The following is a 21,148-nucleotide window of genomic DNA, read 5'->3' as shown; positions in this document are numbered from 1 at the left end:
CAGCATACCAGGGACACAAGTTTTTTTTTTCTTTTGATAAGCAGGACATACTGGTTTCTTTCTGTGACTTTCTAGTTTTTCATCTGGTTTGACATTTAGTAGAGGTGTATAGCCTCATTACCTCTCCAAGTCAGAATGAGAAGCTTCTTCTAATATCTTCTACTCCTCTGATGTCTTTCTGCTGTCAACTTCCATGAAAAACAGAAGTAGAACATCTAAAAATAATTATCTATTTTGCTCTTGAAAATTTTCAGCATTACAAAGGAATGATTCACATACTAGTAATGAACCCAATGCGCATGCCCTCATCATTGAGATGATTTTTATTTGACCTACTCACCATTTATTGACACATGACAGCTAGACAGCAGTCAATAACATTCCACTGGGGCAGCCAAAAGTCCCTGAGGGTTGTATCAACTCATTAGCACTTACTGTACTAATCCAGTAAAACATGAACAACCTCTTAACCTTTTGAAAAAAGAAATGAAGTTTGTATGTTGTGCAGAAAGTTTAAATGATTTAAAAAAATCAGGATGAAGTCATTTTAGGTCATTCTTCTTCAGCTGTTTAAAAGGAAATGTAACTACAGTGCAGTATAACCAATTGGCCATATCCAAAACACACTATTGCATTGAGACATCTGTTCACTTTCAGTGTTAGTGAATATACAGTAAAATGTGTTCAAAAACCCTTCCATGGTAGACAAAGCTGACCTGAATATCATAAGAGACTTACAGCACCTTCCCTAGCCAGAACAATCCCCAGATATCATTGTTACTGAAAGCTGGTGCCACATGCAGAGTGCACAGGTCCATCGCACACACCATTGCCCTTATCACAATGTCAGCTAAAGGTAATCCTGCTAGAAGAATAGAATTGTGTTGCAAATATTTCATACCCTGTGAAATAACAGCCAAAGCTAATTTTTCAAACTATTTGTGTGGAACTCCTAATATTTAGGTCTGTGACTGAAAACACTCTCTGAGCAGGCAGGCAGGTAAATACTGGTCATTTTTAAGATCCTTATGTTTTGCATAAGGATCAACTGCAAATTTACTTTAAATTTTTTGATGAGAATACCCACTGGCCCACTTATAATCAGTCACAACTATGGAGAGGTGACAGTCAATCACAGATACTATCATTTGACAATACTATCACACAGTGGATGTGCTTATACAGTAAGTGACCGTGGCTCAGTCCTGTTTGTTTTGGCAAGAGAACTACAGTGAAAGCTGTCTGTGTTTCCGTGTGCTAAGAAAGGAAAGACAGTTTAGTCAACGAGAACAAGGCTTTCTTTCTATGAGTAGGATAAACTTTCTATTAATAGCCCATTTATCCCCACGAACTTTTAGAAGGCACATCGCACTGCATTAATGACAATTCAATCAAGAAACAATTCCATTAACTATTGCACTGACCTCCATCAAATGTAAAGTGAGAACAGGTACTCCTGAAGGCTTAATTGCACTGTTTGCGTAAGGATTTGACTCAGAAAGGTATTATACAGATACATTATAAAAGAAAGTAAAGAAGAGTCACAAATGGTAGATGATATGATGATCTTTTGAATGGGCTAGGTTGTTAATGTTAGCGTGTAACATTAATAAACAGATCCAGAAACCATTTTCTTCCCTAAAGGGATTGAATCTACTTCCCTCCCTTAAAAAAATTGTGGGGTACCCTTAGCTTTCCTAGGTCTAACAGCCCAGGAGCACCACCTAGCAGCTCAGCAGCAATTGGAGCCCATCCACCCATTTTCTATCCTCTCCTGCACTGCACTGTCGTGGGAGTTCAAGCCAATCTCAGCAAGTAACAGCCAAGCAAGGGCAGAGCACACCATAGATGGGATGAGGTAAGTATACATAATACATAGAAAACAGACCAGTACACAATGAAAACAGCATTTTAAATTGTGAAGAAAACAGAAATAGAAAACATTCATGGAGCATAGCTGCAAGGTGGTAATGAGGATACATTTTTTCTCCCCAAGGACAAGATGCCTGTCCATTGCAGGCCACAGAGAGAAAGCAACAATTAAAAATAACCATTCAAACCTGGAGCTCCCAGAGAACAATTATGTGAATATGGGAAGAACGTGCAAACTACACAGATGCTCTGGACCAGAATTAAACCTTACAGTCTTGAAACGTGAGGCAGAATGGCTGACCGATATTGACCACTAGGCCTATTAAAAATACTGCACTTTGTCAGAGCAAAATATCTTGTGTAGAAACAAATCATTAAAAGAGTTCAGTAGAACTGCAAACCGTTTTTATGGATATTTGCCTTTTCTTGTAACATTAGCTTAACACAAATAAACTGCTGACCCCAGACTAAGTCATCTGAAACTACCAAATCCACCCTTGCAAATATGCACACAAGACACTCTGAACTCTGAAATACAGGTCAGTTAATGGAATCAGAAGAGAGCCAAGAATTAGTCAAAAACGGGCTGTGAAACTCCTATCACACTGCAAAATAAATACTGTTGACTGAAGATGCTTTCCGTTCACCTTTCAAAGTGAACCCCAACTGACCGCAAACGGATATCAAAAACGTAATAAAAATGCTGATTTTGAACTTTGTCAATAACAAAAGCCCAACCATCATCCAATGCAAATGGAGAACCTTTAATCGGGGGATATACTTTTGTGAATAACATTGTAAGATGTTTCTCTGTACTATTACTTGCAAACACACCACTCTGCAGCAAAACTACAATTAACACAGAACAAACTCCCTGTGACAGAAGCTAGACTTCTTCCTTTCAGTCTGTCAAACAAACCTGTAAGTACATGAAAAATCCGGAAAGGAAACAGCACTACAGGGAATTGCAGAAGTTACAAGAGAGCAATGAAAAAATGTTTCAAAATCCTCAGGTCCCGCTTGGCCATGTATATTTTTCTGCTCACCTGCCTTCAAGATGTGCCATCTGCGTCGAAGGGGCTGACACTACCCCCTCCTCCCCAGGTCGAGAGGCCAGTGCTCCCGGAGGTTGTATGAGAAGGGTAATGCGTCATAGCTGATGTCCCTCCCCCTTACAGTCCGCAACAAGCCAGAGAACATTTCTTCAGAAAGTTTTTGCTTCCCCTACTTTGAACAAAACAGACCTCATATATGAAACCCACATCCTAGGCACATCCTAGACAGAGCTACAGGAGCTCGTGTCCCTGCATCAAAACCTTTCACAAACACTTCATTTACATCTGAAATGAGGGTTTTTTCATTAAGAATCCACAACAAGACTTCAGCACTGAAGCCTGCCAATAAACGATAGAGATGGCTTGCAGCTTGATTCAGGATTGTGCTTAACTAATGCAACATTGCAGAAAAAAATGAGCAAACTTTTTCTGTTACCTCACATCTAGTTATTTCAGAAATTTCTGAGTCTGAGCTATGATACTACATTTGAGATTTTTCCTCACAATTACTCTTTGCACAACACGACTGGAGAAATTTCTTATAGCTCAGCATTTCCAAAGATGCTGCTGCCTATGCAGAGAAGCTAACTTTTTTAAACGGCATATAATGATTTTTAACAGGAGCTGAAAGCAGTTCATACACTCCATTTTAAACTTCAAGGGAGGCAGTTTAAACTCACACGCTAAACCAAGCAAATGTAAAAATTTCAATTTGGAGAAGTATTGCATTTTTTTGGAAGTACCATCTCTTGCACAGCTCTACAGTTAACTTTTTGTATAACAGATACATCAATTTTCTAATCACTTTATCAAATACAATGTGGCAGGGGGGCCAGAGCCGATCCCAGCAAGTAACAGCTTACACCCTGGACAGGACACCAGTCCATTGCAGGGTAGGTAGAGACGACACACACTTACAGCACCACCAATTTTACAGAAGTTAATTAACCTAACCTAGTCTTTGGACTGGTGTGAGGAAACCGGACCACTAGGATGGAAACCACATGAACATGGGGAAACGATACAACAAAATTCTACATGCCAGGAACTGAACCCTGTGCAACAGCACTGCAAGGCAGCAACACAGTCCACTGTGAAGTCACTCCTCCCTTATAATTCGATACTGCACGCATAAAGAACGCAGCAAGTTATATATGTACAAGATAGGCAACATAATAGCTATATATATCCAATATGGATGAAGCTTTCCTAAATCAGTCTATGCGTGTCAATGATCAGAAGTTTTACATCTTGGCTTTACAGTATCATGAAAGATATAAACGAAAAGTCAGAAACAGGTACACATCTCTTTTCCATACATCTTGTGCTGGTGTTGTTACTCATGGCTGTGTCCCATCACTGAGAATATGATCACCATTGTACTAAGAAGTGCAGTGAAGTTAACAGTGACACATGAAACAGTTTGTAAAAACAAAACCCACGAGGCATCCCAGGTTGCAGCATACCCAGACATTGTGTACTCCCACTGGATGGTTTTGGAGGCACTGTGTATGGGGAAATACTTAAAAAAATGTTTAATGTGTTATCTTAATGTATTTCCTTAATATTGCAAATAATTCCCAGCATTTATAGAACTTTACAGCCCAAAGGATCCCAAAGCTCTCCTCACGTATGACCTGGAGGATGACTTATAGCAGACGTTTTAACAGTCAAGCAGGTGAACTTCATGGGGTAAATGAAGACAGAACATTGGTAGAGCAGATAATGCAAGCCCACTACACCAGGGTCAGCTCCCCATTAGGCTTACATCTAGTGCCGCAGGATTTTTAACGATCAAGTACTCTGAAACGTGGCTTAACTTCCTATTGAAATGACAGCTTCTACAGTGGAGTGTCCAGTTACCATACTGGGATACTGATCTGGAAATTCTGGTCCAGGGAGAAGTGGTCAATCAACACCACGTCAAACAGCAACCTAGTTTTTCTTACTAAACCAAGCTGACATTTTGCATGTGCAGTTAAAAAAAAATTCAATGCTTTTCCTTATAAAAAGTCATGAGAAAGATTTGCTTGGTTGCAATGCATATAAAACGTGAAATAGAACATTAACTGAACAGAAATGTCCCCTATGCCATACAGTTTCTTTTTCAAAGGGTGGTTTAGCAAAATCCACTAATTTACATTTATGCTACCTACAAGACATCTATCTTCTGTAACCACTTTGCTCCTACAAAGCCAGGACAGATTACCTTTGGTATAATGATTTTGACCAAAAAGGCAAAATGTATGGAGGTAACAATACCAGAACATATCTTTTTAGCATACATAAAGTAAAACCAACACTACAATTTTTTAACAATATTTAATGGTTTATATGCAATTTTACTCTAAGGCCCTCCCTCCTCCTCATACAACATACTGAAATTCAAGCCCCTCATGGATAAAAAACAGGGATATTAAGAAAACACATAACCTAAAAATAATAAAAACAAATTAATTCCAGTTTTCATTTCTGTTAAAATGTTAAAAACAACTAAAAAACAACATAAAAGTATAACCTGCTAAAATGCAATGACCCTCTCTTCCCTCCTTTGCCTTTTTTAGTCTTGAGTCCACAAACTCTTAAAATTAAAGTGGAACTACCACCAAGCAGTATCAGACTTTGGTAGGGTTAGGGAAGAGAAAACTGAGCATCCCTCTTATCAAGCTCAGACAGATAAGGATTATTATAGGAGAAAGTGAAAAACCAGCCTGTGGTCATCATAAAGTTATGATGTGGCTACAATATGACGAGGGCATGGTTTAGAAAAAGCTCAACTAACTTACATCCTGTCGGGGCCTTTGCTGCTTTCTGAGCACTTACACACTCTCACAGAACAAAAGCTTAGAAATGTCATCCAAGTACAGGTATCAGCTCTACAAGTGCTGTTTGGGTAGGGCCTTAGTTGTTGACAGTTCTGACTTATTTAAAAAATCTTCTAAATTCGGTTTGTAGCTCTGTATTTCATGTGTTTCTGTTTCACCCCAGTGCTTCGACATCTATCGATTTATCTTTCCTGTGCTTCTCACAGCAAGGCAGTCATGCTGCTTTCAGCACGGTATCCCAAGGAAAAGGCTCTCGGAAAGTAACACTGGGCCAGAAATTCTGCCTCCCGTTCTCACGGTCCTGGCCTTCTCTGTTCTTCCATTTCTTTCTCCGTTTTAAATCTCAAATTTGTACTAGGGACTTCTTCAGGTGTGCAGCTGCAGGTGCCAGCCAATCAGTTTGAGGCACTGCTATTGGACGAACTTGACGTGGATGGGATGGCGCTCCCTGGGGTGCCAGTAGTGGCCACAGACTTGCGGATATGAGGCATCAAGTAAGGATCACTCGCCAGCTGTAAGACATCTATCCTGTCCTCTTTTCTATATGCTAGACAGCGGCGGATGAATGCCTGTGTATTGAAAACAAAGGTTCCAGTCAGTAAAGCATGCATCAACTTCAGCTACAAGATCAGCTTTGGTTCTCATAACAAAAAGCCTTAAAATGAAGCCACTTGTTTACTTTGTCTGAGCATTTCTTAAAAATCAAGAGGAAATCTAAACAAAATATTTTTGCACAAATAGTTCAAAAGGGTTAACTCAAACATTCTTAAATCCACAAAGACGTACAGGCACATTAACCTCCCCTAGACTGTCACATTATGACTGTCTCCTGAAAAAGAGAATTGTACAATATGTCTGGATTAGCTCAAACGATCATGTTTAGTATGTACACTAATCAATCTTTAGAATTAATTCACATAAGACACTCTGCATCATCTTGATATAAAACCTAAAATCAAATATGGGTTGAACAGGTAAAAATAAAATCCAATGATCAATGTATGTTCAAGTTAAAAAAGCAAATATATAGTCAAATCAAGGGTTAAATGTTTTCTTAAAAATTAAACCAACATCTAACTTTCTAAATGCTGGGACAAATTGGGTGAGGCTAAATGTACCGGGGTTTTTTTTATTGGCAAATGCTTCACAGCAGCATTTTGTACAGATGTACCTGCCACAATGCTACCACCTACTGGTTAAATGCAGATGCAAAATATGCATGAAGATAACGCATCACAAAGAAGTGTAGTTATTCTCCTATATATTTTTAAGTGGGGGAATTAACCTGTATTTATTATTTTATAGCAAACATGCTGACAACTCCCCACTTGAAGATAAAGATGAGAGACTTATGGCCAGATAACGAGGAGAAACAGATCCTTTTTTTTACTGTGAGACAATCCGATCTGCATGAAGAAGAGAGCAGCCATATGCCTGCCTCACCCACAAGATTACCTTTGCTTCTGGGGAGATTACTGGTTTAGGTGGAAACTGTACTTCTGTGGCCTTCAGAATGGTGTTCTCCTGAAGAATGTCTTGTTGTGACTGGTTGTGACCAAAAGGCTGTTGAAGACAAACTGAATTAAGAACATGGCATTTTGTATATGTCCTATTACAGTGGCAAAGTCCTGTGGTAGTTAATGCCGATTCCTAGCAGCTGTTGGATCAGAGTAGACTCGCAGTCTAGCTTAACCGGCATCGCTAAAATGGTCCCTATATGTACGTATGAATGAATATGTATATGTGACGTACTGGAGTCCTGTCCAGGGACTACACCCGACCTGTATTCTGTGTTACTTTTTCAATCACACAACCCTTTTTAGCTCAGAACATTTGGAATTCCTGCAGAGATACTTCTTTGAAATATTCACAAACTAAAGACATTAACAGAGAAAGTGTGTAAATTACATTTCAAACAACAAACTGGTATCACAAAACATAAAGCAGATATAAATGACAAAAGATGCCTCCTATGGGAGGAAGCTGCAGTCAAAAGCTGAAAAGACTCCAGATGAACAGCCTACTGGGAGCTCTTACCTTCCTCCCATACAGACACTGGTAGAAGATGACACCCACTGACCAAACATCCACCTTGTTGGAGATCTTTGGAGGCTCTTTCCCCACCACAAAACACTCAGGGGGAAGATACCTGGATAGAAGACAGTAAAGAAAACTGTACCCAACGTCTGGTGCTTACAGAGGTTTAACTTTATGCACATCAGTAATGGCTCAGGTGACTGTCCATTTTAAAAGAAGATGTGGCAGAGTATTTTTCATTGAATTTAAACAATGCTCCATTTTTTACAAAAATTTTGGATCTGAAAAGCCTGACATTATGGTATTTCTAATCATCATTACAAGTTTCTCTAGTAAAAAAAAATACCAGTAGGTTCCAGCGCCTTGTGATGTCAGTTCCATGCCATCCACTGAGTTATAGCTGTCATCATCCATTATCTTGGACAAACCAAAATCTGTGATTTTAATCTCCCCACATGCCGTCCCGTTGACAAGGAGAATATTACCTGTCCAAATGAAAAATCTATGATTACTCACGTCAACACATGACACAATCCACTGCACTTCAAAGCTAGACCAAATTCAGAAGAAGACCTCTTCTGAAGAAGAAAAAGGTGGCATGCTTATATGATGCTACACATACCTGGTTTGAGGTCATAGTGAATGATGGGGGGCTTGATCTCATTGAGGTACTTTAGTGCGTTAACGATTTGCATGATGATGGAACGAGCCTCCTTCTCGGTCATTAGCTTGTGCTGTTTCAAGTAGAAATCCAAGTCGTTCCCCTCACAGTACTCCAAAACTGTACAAAACCTGCCAATGTAGAACCATAAGATTGCAACCATGTTTCTGAAATTTGTCACAAGTTTTTAAACAGGGGCAACAGGTATGACAGGTCGACTGTATGGTCTAAATATTTGGAACCTGGGTTTCACTGAACAGGGAATTTAGAAAGTAGACCTCAAAAAAAAAACCACAGAGTAAACTACTAGGATTACAGTGTTAACAAAAAAAGCAAAAGATCCTAAAATAATATAAATATCCAAAAATAGAAAATTAGAAATGATATCTCTAAAAATGCCAGTAAGTATTCAAAAAAATCAAACTTCATGGGAAAAAAAACAGTAACTGATTTCAGGAATTCAAAGAAATGGTTAAAGTAGGGAGCTGTGTCAGCATGCATAGGCTGTAGAGGAACAAGTAAAGGTTTATTCCATGCTGTAAAGAGACGAAAAGGAATAACGTTTCAGCTGTGGGGCCTTATGCAGGCATGGAAGGTGTTTACACTTCAAGAAGGCTCAACATCTTCTCTTTACAGCACTGCATAAACCTTAGTCGTTCTTTGTATTAATAGAAATGGGAGGAGAACACTTACGAGTCTGTGTCGAGTGAGAAATAGTCATAGAGCTTGACTATTCGAGGATGGTCCAGCTCTTTGTGGATTCTGTATTCCCTGCAGGCATGTCTGAAATCACAGGACACTGCATCAGGAGCACAACAGACCCTAAAGAAAGCTGCATTACAGTGTCCCAAGCACGCTTAAATACTTGCCAAAGATGTTTGCACATTCAAATACAATGCAGACACCTTTATTAGTTATTGTGTAATTACTTATTACAGGATATGGTAAAGAACTGTAAAGTTAATAACAACGAAGAAGCACAGGAGAAGAGTGAAATTGAAATAAAAACATTCCCACAAGAGAAAAAGAGCTCTAACATTTGTGTAAGTTAACTTATCAGTGAAATGCGGATGAACAAATAAGCATACTTATGGTAGTTTTCTTTCTTTTCGTCTCTCCAGTTCTTGTTTAACTGGTGAATTTTAACAGCAACATATCTCTGTTCTGTAAGGTCAAAGGCCTGGAAATCACAAAAAATAAAGAACGCTAAAGTTATTAAACCCAAAGTCCAGGTTTCAAAGTACTGATTGTCACACATAATAGGTCATTAAAGAACTAAGTGTAATTGGCTTTTTTCTACAAGCCTCCGTTTTCTCATGCTGCATCATGTCTTTATCCGGTGTGGTGTTGCCTTTTGTGTGGACTGTGAAAAGGCTTTTCATAAAAAGAAAAAGGGCTGATGAGCTGTCTGGCAAAACACTGAAAAGCAAACTAACAATTACAGAAGAAAAAAAACATTTTCAAAACATAGTTCCAAAATACATCAGCAGTTTCATAAAACCATCTGCAAGATACATAGCAGGATATTCAATGACATTCCAAAAGACTTCAATTAAACATAAAAATCATTTGTATCATATTTATTTTCCCCATCTAGTCAGTCTGAGACAAAGGACCATCCTTACCTTATAGACCTCACTGAACCCGCCTCTTCCTAGCAAATGTAGTAACAGGTATCTGTCATTTAATGTCGGGTGATCTTTGAACCTGGAATAACAGTGTGACAGTGAAGCAGGTGCGAGACTCTCAAAGCACAAGATCTGCACTTATTCAGCAGAGGTCTTCATTATCCTACCAAATTAACACTGCTCTCCTGTCTTGTTCTGTTGACAAGCTGCAGGAACCACCAAACCTACTGCTTGTCATCCACATGAAAAGTGTGTTTGAGTTACAGCACTAGAGTACAGGCGTGATCTGAGTCAATTACAATGACCCTTGGGTCCTCAGAAACAGGAGGTGCGACAAAAGACAGCTCTCTTGTCATCCTACGATATGTAAATCCAAAATCAAACCAATGCCACTACAAATAGTAATGATCTGAGCTAATTAAAAAAAAATGCATTCAAAGAATTTAGTACAGAAGTTACCAAGTATTTCTGTTTTCACAATTATTAATATTAAACTGACTATATTTCACTTTTCTTAAACTGGGTAGCTTATGTTAACCATGTAGACAAGGTTTATCAATGAACCTCCAGCCAGATGCAGTGTAACCCCTGGCTGACGTGTGGTCCAGTCTATGTTGGAGCTTTGGTGAAGCCAAAATAAGTGTGGATTAGACTGGCCATTTGTGTTAGATGGGCCAGACGGCACCCAGTTGTTTGCAATCATATATTGTTATGACCTACGGTTCTAGTCAGTGGGTTGTCTAACTGGCAAAGGGCTCCATGTTTCAGATAAGCTTTCTGGATAAAGATCTCAGTGACTTACTGAGAATTATCTTCATTGTGTATCCTTTTGAGCTCCCGAATGTGCAGGTTTCGTACTCTCTCTAACCGTTCCAGCTCTGCCTGTATCTCAGCTTCTTCCTGTGAGAAACACACAGCTCCTGTAATTGCAGCTCAAAAACTCTAGCAGCCTTCCTTGTACAAAGCTCTGTACAAAGGACTTTTATCAGACAAAGCCTTATGCAAAAACATCTACTAACAGCAATCTAATTGTTTTACCATCGGGAAAATCAGATTTATAACTACTGTTACATGATGCCCTAGTTTTAATTCAGCAGCAGGTCATAACATCTTTTAAAAAGCTCAGAAGAAAACACATCCAAAAACATACCTTTATGTAACTTGTCTGATTTCCCTTACTGTCTAAAGAATGATGTCACGTGACAACACCTGGTTTATTTGTACAAAATTGTTGAAAATCTAATTGTATAAAACAAAAACATCTAATATCTCATGAATATTCTTGATTTTGAGCGAGAATACGACTGTTGAAAAAACGCATTCCATCAATAAATTAAACATTGAAATTGACTTTACCTTTTTGAGGTGTCCAAGCCTCAACTTAAAAATCTCCTCTTGCTCATGGTATTCGGCAAGTGTTAACCTGAAAAGAAAAACTGAGCATTAAGACCATCCCTGCAAGCACGTCATGATTCTTTTATGCACAATGCTGAAGAGGCTTGATTTCGACTTCCACTTATGGCCAACTTCTCACATATTGGTCACGTCTAGAGAAAGGTCAGCTCTAGGATAAAGGGAATATTGTCTAAGGGACGTATAGTTTTCAAAAGAAAACATACGTTTCACTCTCAGCACCATTGGCCTTGTTTTTGCGTTTATTCTGCTCCAGGTTGGGTGGTGGTGTCTGGCCCATGGCCGGAGGTTTCCGTTTTGCCAACATCTTCCGCTGCCTCTCGATTTCTTCACGCTGGGTGTTTATTCGCTCCTGTTGTCTGAAGGAGAGAGTAAGTCACTTAAACTCACAGTTTAATGAACCTTTTAATATTCCTCTAATCATTGAACAGTTACATATTGAGAATTCAGATAATGTAGGTTCAATGTGTCATTTTTGTTTTTTTAAGACAACTTAACTGTCTTGGAATTAAGTTGTAAGTACTTTGAGATTCTCAACTGGGAAGAGAGGTCATGTGCAAGTTGCTGTATTGTTAACACCTCAGTCATATGGTCCTTGTTCTAAACTCTTACTTGATGAGGTTCTGAAAGGCGTATCCATCAGTCCACTGCTCTGTGAAAGAGGCTCCGTGCCGCACTGTGGTGAAATGCCCAAGTCTCAAACGGTCCTGCATGCTCTTGTCTCGACATGCCATTTTTTCCTGTTTGGACTGAAAAAAGGGGTTAGAGACATGCCTTTTTAAACCTGACTCTTGATACTAATTCAAGTTGGATATGCATACAGGAAGAGAAAATTAGTTTTTTGTGGTTTTACTGGTAAGAATTAGAATCAGATAAACATCTGAATAACGTAGTCGTCTAGATTCACTCACCTTCTCAATTAGTAGCTTTTTGCTCATGGTCACACACTTGTTTAACCGTTCCTTGTACTTTTCCAGCATCTTCTGTTGCTCATCAATCTGCCGTCGTAGATCACAGTTTGCCTGAAATGGTATCAAGGTCTTAGTTGTACAGACCATATGAACCAAAACTGTGGATTGCAGTGTGCAATTGAGCTTCCTGAAACTGTACTACTTTGTGGCTCTTTAAGAAGGCTGCTGCATGCTCAAGACAGAGATCAAACCATGAGAAATGCAAAGTAATGAAATGACCTGTTCATAATGGTATAGCTCTAACACATCTACACTTCCAAGAAAGTTTGTGAATCCCCAATATAACTATGGGAATTATAGTTTCTTACTGGATTTTCAGTGAAGACTTGAGATTAAAGACCTTCCATATGTGTATGTGAATGTAATACCATACTAATAAAAACATACATCTCACCCCGGATAAGGAGTAGTATTTAGAATCTTACCCGCAATAAGTCATCTATTCTTCCCTCTTTTTTCTCCAGATCAGAGTTCTTGTTGTTTTCCAAAGCTTTAAGCTTTTCGATTGTGAGGTCCGACTGCAAAAAGCCACAATCTGAATTTTAAACTTTTCTCAACAGTGCTCAGTGCTGACCTGGATTATGATATAAATACAGCTACAGCAAATACAGAGAAACAGGACAAAAGACTAGAAACTATCAGAGTAACGTTCAAAGATTTTGACAGTGATTGCCAGCAAAAGCCAGAAGTGTGCAGCAGCCCTGTACCTGTGTTGCTTTATGCAGAGTGGAGATGGGCTTCTGGGAGCTGGAGGAATGGTCAGTGTTGGCAGAGCCTGTAGATGATGGACTGCCCTGCTGGACCTGCACAACAGAAATAATAGGGTTATTCCATGTTGAAAAGAGGAGAAAGGAAATACAAAGTTTCGGCTGTGGAGCCTTCTTTCTAGATCCAATATAATTCTAACTGTTCACTACCTCAAGCTAAATTGTGTTGTGATAACTTGGTATGTTGGGTTTTCACCGTCAATATTTCTAATCTTGCTAGATTATGTGAGTGTATGTTCAAATCTGAGCACAATCCTTACAGGCAATTAGAGAAAAAGCTCAGAATTGCTTCTCCAAATATATGACTAGAACTTGACTATATATTAAACTGACAAGAGAATATTCACAAACGTTGAAGAGCATTACACAAGTAAAGAAACTGCGTCACATCCAATTTGTCATGTCACTCATCATGATCAAGTTGAGAACACCAGCATTAAACCTTGGAATACACACATGGAGCTGAACTATGACCAGATGAGCTAGCAACTGCATGCACTTCTTGTGACTGAAACACTTTCTCCATAGCAATGCTAAAATCTCATGTTGTCCAATAAAACTGGTTAAGATGCAAACATCGTATTTAGGTTAGGCTAGGATTAGGTAAGGTGCAGTCCAAATGAATATTTCCTCATCTGAACATATTTGAGTTGTTGATTTTATATAATAACAAATATTTAAGGCTAACATTTGTAAGTCACTAAATCTTACTCATTACATACAATAACATAACTATGCTGATGTTTCAATTTTACTTACAATACAGTATTTCGCTTTCTTTCTATGTTTAACACAACAATCTTTCCATGAAGCACAATGGAGTACCACTAGGTACAGTATAAAATGCTGAATGACTGCAGAAACATTTTTTTTCATACTACAAAAGGCAGGAGAATGTTTTTGGGGGTTTAAGTATAAGTTATAATTGTATACATGTAAATACAGCTTGAAAAAAAAAACTTCTAAAAACAATGTTCTAAAATGCAAGAATATTCGGCAGGGAGTCGGGTGCTCACCGAGGCGGGGGGGTTAGATAAGGAATGTTGAGGAGAAGAGCGTGCCACTGGTGGGACACTCCTACCGGGGCTGGTACCAGGGCCACTGCCACCCGCAAACTAGCAAAGAAACAGAGGCAGGGAAAATAAACAGATTGCAATCACACAACAAACACGTTTTTCCTTTTCTCAAAGTTAAGGATACATTGGTTATGAAAATTGGCAGCATTCCTTACCTCAAAGTAATCGCTAATTTTATGCCCTCTTGTTCCACATTTCCCTAAAAGCCAAAGGAAGTATTTAGTTAGCCAATCATGTCTGCACATACAGTACGTGATACAAAAGACAAATCATACCATATCGTGTTTAGATCACAACAAAAGGAAATAATTAGTGTAGGACATCCATAGGATGAGTAAACCCTCCATCAACATGCCACTTAATTTGCGTGGAATTCAGGCATAATAAATGCAACAGAGAAACTTGATTGATTTGGATTGACCATATTTTAATAAATTTAGAATCCCCACATATTTTTTTGTTATACGCACTCAAGGTGGAATACCCATTTGTGTGATATTTATGCCTTGGCTAACAGTTGTGAACTCTGTGACCCACCCTTCTTCGAGACACTTGTCTTTTAACACATCATAGGCACCACAGCCCTGTCCCGGAGGTTCAGCCCTGACAGGAGAAGGGGCACGACCCTCACCGACAGCACCACATGCTTGCAAGCGCCCAGAATGCTGAAACAGTCGCCATGTTGTCAATGGAGCTGGCTGACTAATCCCACATAACCTTCAGTGTCTCCTCTTGGGAAATCAAAGTTATAGTTGGCTGTGGTCAACTATAAGCTCAGAGCCATATTTTAACAATCAGGAGAAGATGATGTCACCTTGACTGGTGTCATATGGATCTCCTTTTCTTTTCCGATTCCTCTGATCATTGGATTTTTTCTCAGGTGTCTGTATTGAAGAAGATGCAACATTAGTGCATGTCAAGGCGTTGCTAGTTCAAGCCAATTATGATCCAGTATAATTCTAACTGTTCACTATTTCAAGCTAAATTGTGTTGTGATAAATTGTTATGTTGGGTTTTCACCGTCAATATTTCTAATCTTGCTGGATTATGTAAGTGTATGTTCAAACCTGAGCACAATCCTTACAGGCAATCAGAGAAAAGGCTCAGAATTACTTCTCCAAATATATGACTAGAACTTGACTATATATTTAACTGACAAGAGAATATTCACAAACGTTGAAGTGGCAGGGTGTAAAAAACACCACAGTGTACACAGCTTTGGGTGTGGTTTTTCCTACCATTCAGGTATAGAAAAAAAAACTGGGGCTTTCAAATAATAGTATAAAAGGGGAAAAGAACTGGTGAATTGAATTAAAACAAATTAATTCCTGAAGTTTCAAGGTCATTCACACAGAATCATAATCCATAATCCTCTGCAATAGTTTCTTCAATTATTCAATGTTCTTTAGCTTAAGTTTTATTTGTCACTGCCATGTCTTTTCATTTCTTCTTTACTGACCTCTAGCTCCTTGTCACTGAGAGATCCCACGCTGCACAAACTCTGGTTGGAAGACTCATTATTACCTGATCCCTGCAATACATCAAGATTGCACCTAAGCCACTTGAACACCATGGTAAGTGGTAGAAGAGCTGGACCAAAAGTTATACAAAAATTCAGCTACACCAGTCTATAGAACTAACATGGCTAAAGAATATATATTCAGGTTCAAACATTGATATCTTCCTTATACTGCTGGAAGAATTGTGTTATGTTTTTTTCAGAAATAGAGGACAAAAACACACATGGGCAAAAAGGGACAATGTTACCTAACCTAATGTTTCATTAAATCTTCTAATCAAGAACCACCTCCATTCTACAAAAGCAAAGCATGTATATTCAAACTTTCCTGTAGCACCTGCTCTGAGTTTTAGCTTAGCCTACTGTTCACTGCCTGTAAACTGATAATCCTGATACACTCACAAACACCAACACATTTCTAGCTCTTTTGCCCTGTAACATTACATTCAAATGTTCCGGTTTCAGCAAATTTATAAACTTATGGTAAATGTTATTTAACTGTCACTTGCTCACAAGAATACACTTTTAATTTTACCATAGCTTAACTATTTGACTTGCTGTAAAAATGATCAATACAAAAACTTTAATCAAAATAATTGAGTGATACACTGATAAAAATCCTAAATTAATAATTTCTTTTACCTCTCTTCTTGAACAAATACCAATGGTAAGTTACACCAAAAAAGAAATATCTATTGTACATGAAATGTTCTTCATTGTAGCTGCTGAATTCCAGTTAGAGCATTACAGCAGATTTTTACACAGATTAGTCAGTCAGTGAGGTAATAATGTGAAATAGTCAAATTTAAGTGGACTGCTCCTGCTAACCTCAGAACCTTACAAAAACAATACATTTTTATAATTTCAAAACTAAAATACTGGACTGGCGAAACTGTTAACAGTGAGTAGATTGTAAGAAGGAGACCCAAAGAAGAATTATGTTTGGAGGGATATCTGCCACTCAAAGTTTTCTCTGCTTCTGAAAATAGGGTGAGAAGCAAAATTAAGGCACCTAAGCCATCCAACACATATATAATTTAACGGTTTGATTAAATAGTCATTTGAGTGACTCTCACACTGGTGCAAGGCGTAGTTCAGAAGAAGATGGTTTTATTTTTGGTCACTGGCACTCTAGAACAATGCTGAGGCTTTTGTTTGTAGAATGAGGATACATGGGTGTACTTTTGCACTTATTTGGAAAAAAAATCTGAAAAGATGTAATAACTTGACACTTGCCAGCCGTGTGAAACAAACCATAACTAATCACTTTCTTTTCTAGATACATATTTTAGAGATAATTCAACTTTAGTATCTTGTAATTTTGGCATTTCCAATATAACAAAATAAAAAAAAAGTAGATTCACCATAACCACAATATTTTTACACTACATTGTGATTATTTTTACTCCATAGACCTTCTACCTCATCAGTTCCATTTATGAATAAAGTGGCCTAAAGTGTTTGTTATATTTTAGGCACCTTTACAGTCTTCTGAGGTCTTTTAATTTAAAATAAAGGCTGCTGTGCCACACTGCAGACTTTATATTACAGAAACATACAACAGCTGTCATTCCACATTTTCTGAGCAAACCTGAATCTAAACATGCATTACATGTAGCACACTGAAAAAACATTTACAGTACTGGAGCTGATGAAACACAGGGTAGGAAATATCACACATGTACACTGACACCTGAGATACAGTAAATATGCTTGAAGAAATTCACTCTTTTCATTAAAGACCTCTGAAAACAGTGCATCTTTTAGATCAATCAATTGATGGAGAGAAACATTCCAGAAAAGTGTGTAGATTCTGCAGTTATCTCTTGCAAACCCCTGTAATTTGTGCTTCAGCACAAATTTGATCATTTCCTTTATTCTCCATGATACAATCTAAAAACAAAAGCTAAAAAAATACCAGATGCAACAACATGGGGGGAAATACTGCTTGCATCACATCTTCCAATAGTTTAAAAATGAATCAAACCAAGTAAAGTCTCAGGATGTTTTAAGGTTCTATGTCAGTAAACTAAAATGATTTTTTCTACACTGCTCCACAGCAGGCAGCCAGTGTGACCACAGTAATAAGTGCAAATGCTCCAGCACTCTCATGAGTCACTATGATGCAAACACGCCATAGTGATGCTGGATGATATCTTCAGGGATCAAGATACCCCACTTCAAAAACATCAATGATTCAATCTACACCAATACACTTCCATGAAGCTGAAACGAATCACGTGGCAACATTTTAGTTTCCACCATTTTCTTCAGAGCAGCCCTGCATTCAACACTAGATGAGCCTGGCACTCAGCCCAAAGTGCTAGCTTCAAAGTGGCATTCCTATTTGTACTTTATACAGAGAAAAGAAAGGCTTCTCTCATCAGAATAATTCCCAAACTTGTATGCAAAAACAAAGTATTAATTCGATTTTATAAAAAATGCATGGCTGGACATCACAGCTGATTTATTAATTTCAAGATTTGAAATTAACATAAGATATGATTGCTAGATTTTAAGCAAATTCCTCCTTGGACTATTTCAACACGTCTCAATATACCAACTACGAAATAATCACAAGCATTTTTATAGATGGATGTGTTAATGTTTTACATGGAAGCTGTGCTAGCTTATGGATAAATACTACACCATGCAAAGAGGCATTACAAAAAACATCCATAAATATTTTAAATTTGTTAATTTTTTTGATTGACTTCGATTACAGTTAGACATTTTCAGGTGCTCTTACTGTTTATAAAACAATGAATTCCGCTTCCAAATATTGGATTATCAGCACAATTAAATGTCATTTACACAGTGTCTCTCACCAAAAATAAGAACCGCATCAGCAGTTAATGCCCTAGTAGCCTCAACTGACAGAAGCCATAAAGACTGCAAATTATTCTTATGTGGAATATGGTAAGAGAAGAGTGGGTTTGGAAATGGGTAGAAAATTAACAAAACAAAGCTGAATTTTGGTAAGCAGGTTTCTATTCATACAGTGAAGCAATGCCTTGAGCTCTATCTGGTCTAAACCTCAAAGCACCAGATTTCAACTGAAGGCACCCAAGTCAAAGCCGTCTCCGTCACAGGGCTACTCAACTATGGCACTTAAGGGCAACGGAATCTCTAGCCTCTTGTTTTTTTCTTTTCACTTAGGTTGGACTATTTTACATTTGTGCATCACACATGTCATTTAAGTGATTTAAAACAAATTATGCTGTACAGCATTACCAACCTTGGTGACCCCAACCCCTGTGAACCTGGCTTCCAACAGCTCCTGCCGCCTAGGGTCCAGGCTGTGCAATTCTTCCATCATTTCTACAGAGGGAGAGTAACAGGTGGACATATAATGGCTACATAAGAAAAATGGAACATCAGGATCAAGGTCCATCAGCGCATCCTCAAGAGAAACAAGATAAATTACGAAAAAGCACTTTTAAGTGGTTTGGAGAGTGAGCATCCCCATTTGTTATGATCACTAAAGCAACGTGTGATGTTGCACCCCACAGAACAATATGCATCTAAAATAACTAAAAACAGTTTATCAAAGGTAAATCATAAAGACAACAGAGGTGTATACGATAGAATGCAAATACAAAAACACAAAGGTTTCTTGAGAATTGTGACTCATTTTTTCCTCCATCAAATCCTATACTCACTCCCACAGGTTTCCAAAACATCATTTACCGTAAAAAAAAAAAATCCTCTAAAACCACCTGGTTCTGGCACTGTGAAAAAAACACTTCAGTATAAATGCTACCTTGATGATATACAGCTTTTTCACCAGAGGAAAAAACCCCCATAAGTGTCAGAGATTCAAAAAACAACAGCTTCCCAGGTCACATGAAATGATAAACCATGAAACAACATACAGCAATTAAAATAATAGAAAAGATCATTAGCTAATAATTTTGTTTTAAAAAATAAATGATAATTCCAATAGCACTGTGTCATTGACTCAAACTGCAGTGAAAATAAATGACCATTTTCACTTATTTTTGAAAAAATCATGTTTAACAGTTTCTCCCATGTGCATCAATCCATATGCACAGAATGTAGTTCTAAATATTATTGAGTGGTTTAAGATTATTTTATTTTGATTTCACACCAAAGATTCAAAGCCATTGAAATTCCTTCACTATTAAGCACACTCTTCAGAAATTGCACTTCGGAAGGTCTTGCAAACAAGTTAAAGCGTCATACTTTAAATACAAGTCACCTTTCCAAAATGCGAGGCCTTTATAGCATAAGTGTAGATTTTAATACAACAGTAAAATATTATACAATACGTTCTCATTCGTCAAAGTACAATATAGCATCTACAACTGCGTGAATGACTCAAAATTCTTAATTGATGTGTCGTATACCTCATTTTGGGTTATCTCAAGCACACGATTTGTATTTATGGAACTTAGACACACATTAAGAAAAAGTCTAATGTACAAACAGAGATTATAGGAAACGGATAAATTCCAACTCATTTGAATTATTTTAAAAACATTTCAAAGTACTACGCGTACCAGGGCTGATGATGCTATTATATGTTTTTCCCCCAGAAAACAACAAACACATCCCCATCCCAGCTTAGGGCGATGCTGTAAATCCCCACTTCATGTACCTGCGGCGGTGTAGTTTTTCTCGGGCCCCGGGGGTCAGGGTAACTCGCTGGGAGTCGACTCCGAGCCTCCTGCGGCCCTCCTCAGCTACCCCCGACACTCCCAACGAGGCCTCGTCCCAATCCCCGTCCTTTGCCTTTGCAGGGCTCGAAAACACAGCACAGGTTGCTCGGTACAGCCGCCGCGGCCCTGATCCTGAGAGGTGGCGGGACTCTCGCTGCGGCCTAGAAATCCTCGGGCTTTCCCGACCCCGCTTTACCGCTAACCCTGCGCGGGCAGCTCCGGGGTATTTACTTTTCCTTCTGAGGAAAACCCGACTGCTCTCTTTACTCACACTATACAAAATAAACTCCGTCCTCTCACCTATTTCATTAGGGATGGGCTGCAGAAAACGATTAGGTTTTTTGTTGTTTTTCGAGGTGAGTCTGAGCCTGTATCACAGAGCAACCGCTATAAAGTATGTATAGCAAACACGCAAGATACAACCCATCTATCGAGGGTCCCGTGTTCCGCTGCGGAAGTGATCGTGTTCCGATAAATTCAGGTCAATCCGGATTGATTCGGTTCGGTTATCTTTTTTAACAATGTAAACAATAATCGGTAAATCTCATTCTTTCTCGTGAGATCGTGCTCCCGTTTTTTCCCACCCCGCCTATAGCCTCTGATCTGCACCAATGAAAGAGCTGAGACACAAATTTGGCCCAA

The 21,148-nt window shown here is 38.5% G+C and overlaps 1 protein-coding gene across 1 annotated transcript; it reads right to left on the bottom strand.

The window, feature by feature from the left end:
• Positions 1-545: 545 nt before the first annotated feature.
• On the bottom strand, positions 546-21,121 carry tlk2 (tousled-like kinase 2). The gene is made up of 21 exons (XM_088623250.1): positions 20,446-21,121; positions 19,063-19,145; positions 15,765-15,836; positions 15,120-15,189; positions 14,461-14,504; positions 14,246-14,344; positions 13,170-13,265; positions 12,888-12,980; positions 12,403-12,513; positions 12,104-12,240; positions 11,698-11,850; positions 11,435-11,501; positions 10,881-10,978; positions 10,076-10,157; positions 9,539-9,630; positions 9,144-9,233; positions 8,412-8,581; positions 8,136-8,274; positions 7,790-7,901; positions 7,208-7,315; positions 546-6,321 (listed from the first exon to the last, which is right to left on the bottom strand). The coding sequence occupies exons 2-21, from the start codon at positions 19,141-19,143 to the stop codon at positions 6,148-6,150; spliced, it is 2,088 nt and encodes a 695-aa protein (XP_088479376.1). The 5' UTR covers positions 19,144-19,145; positions 20,446-21,121; the 3' UTR covers positions 546-6,147.
• Between the last annotated feature and the right edge of the window lie 27 nt (positions 21,122-21,148).

Source organism: Lepisosteus platostomus, chromosome 28 (genome assembly GCF_059453375.1).
Source record: "Lepisosteus platostomus isolate fLepPlt1 chromosome 28, fLepPlt1.hap1, whole genome shotgun sequence".
Lineage (NCBI taxonomy): Eukaryota > Metazoa > Chordata > Actinopteri > Semionotiformes > Lepisosteidae > Lepisosteus > Lepisosteus platostomus.
This window is presented reverse-complemented; position numbering and strand designations above follow the sequence as displayed.

Coding starts and splice junctions, on each gene's coding strand:
- tlk2 (XM_088623250.1), bottom strand. CDS start 19,143: ATGATGGAAGAATTGCACAGCCTGGACCCTAGGCGGCAGGAGCTGTTG. Junction 7,902..8,135: donor CAAGGCGCTGGAACCTACTG/GTATTTTTTTTT, acceptor TCTTCTATCCAG/GTATCTTCCCCCTGAGTGTT. Junction 6,322..7,207: donor TAATCTCCCCAGAAGCAAAG/GTAATCTTGTGG, acceptor TTCAATACACAG/GCATTCATCCGCCGCTGTCT.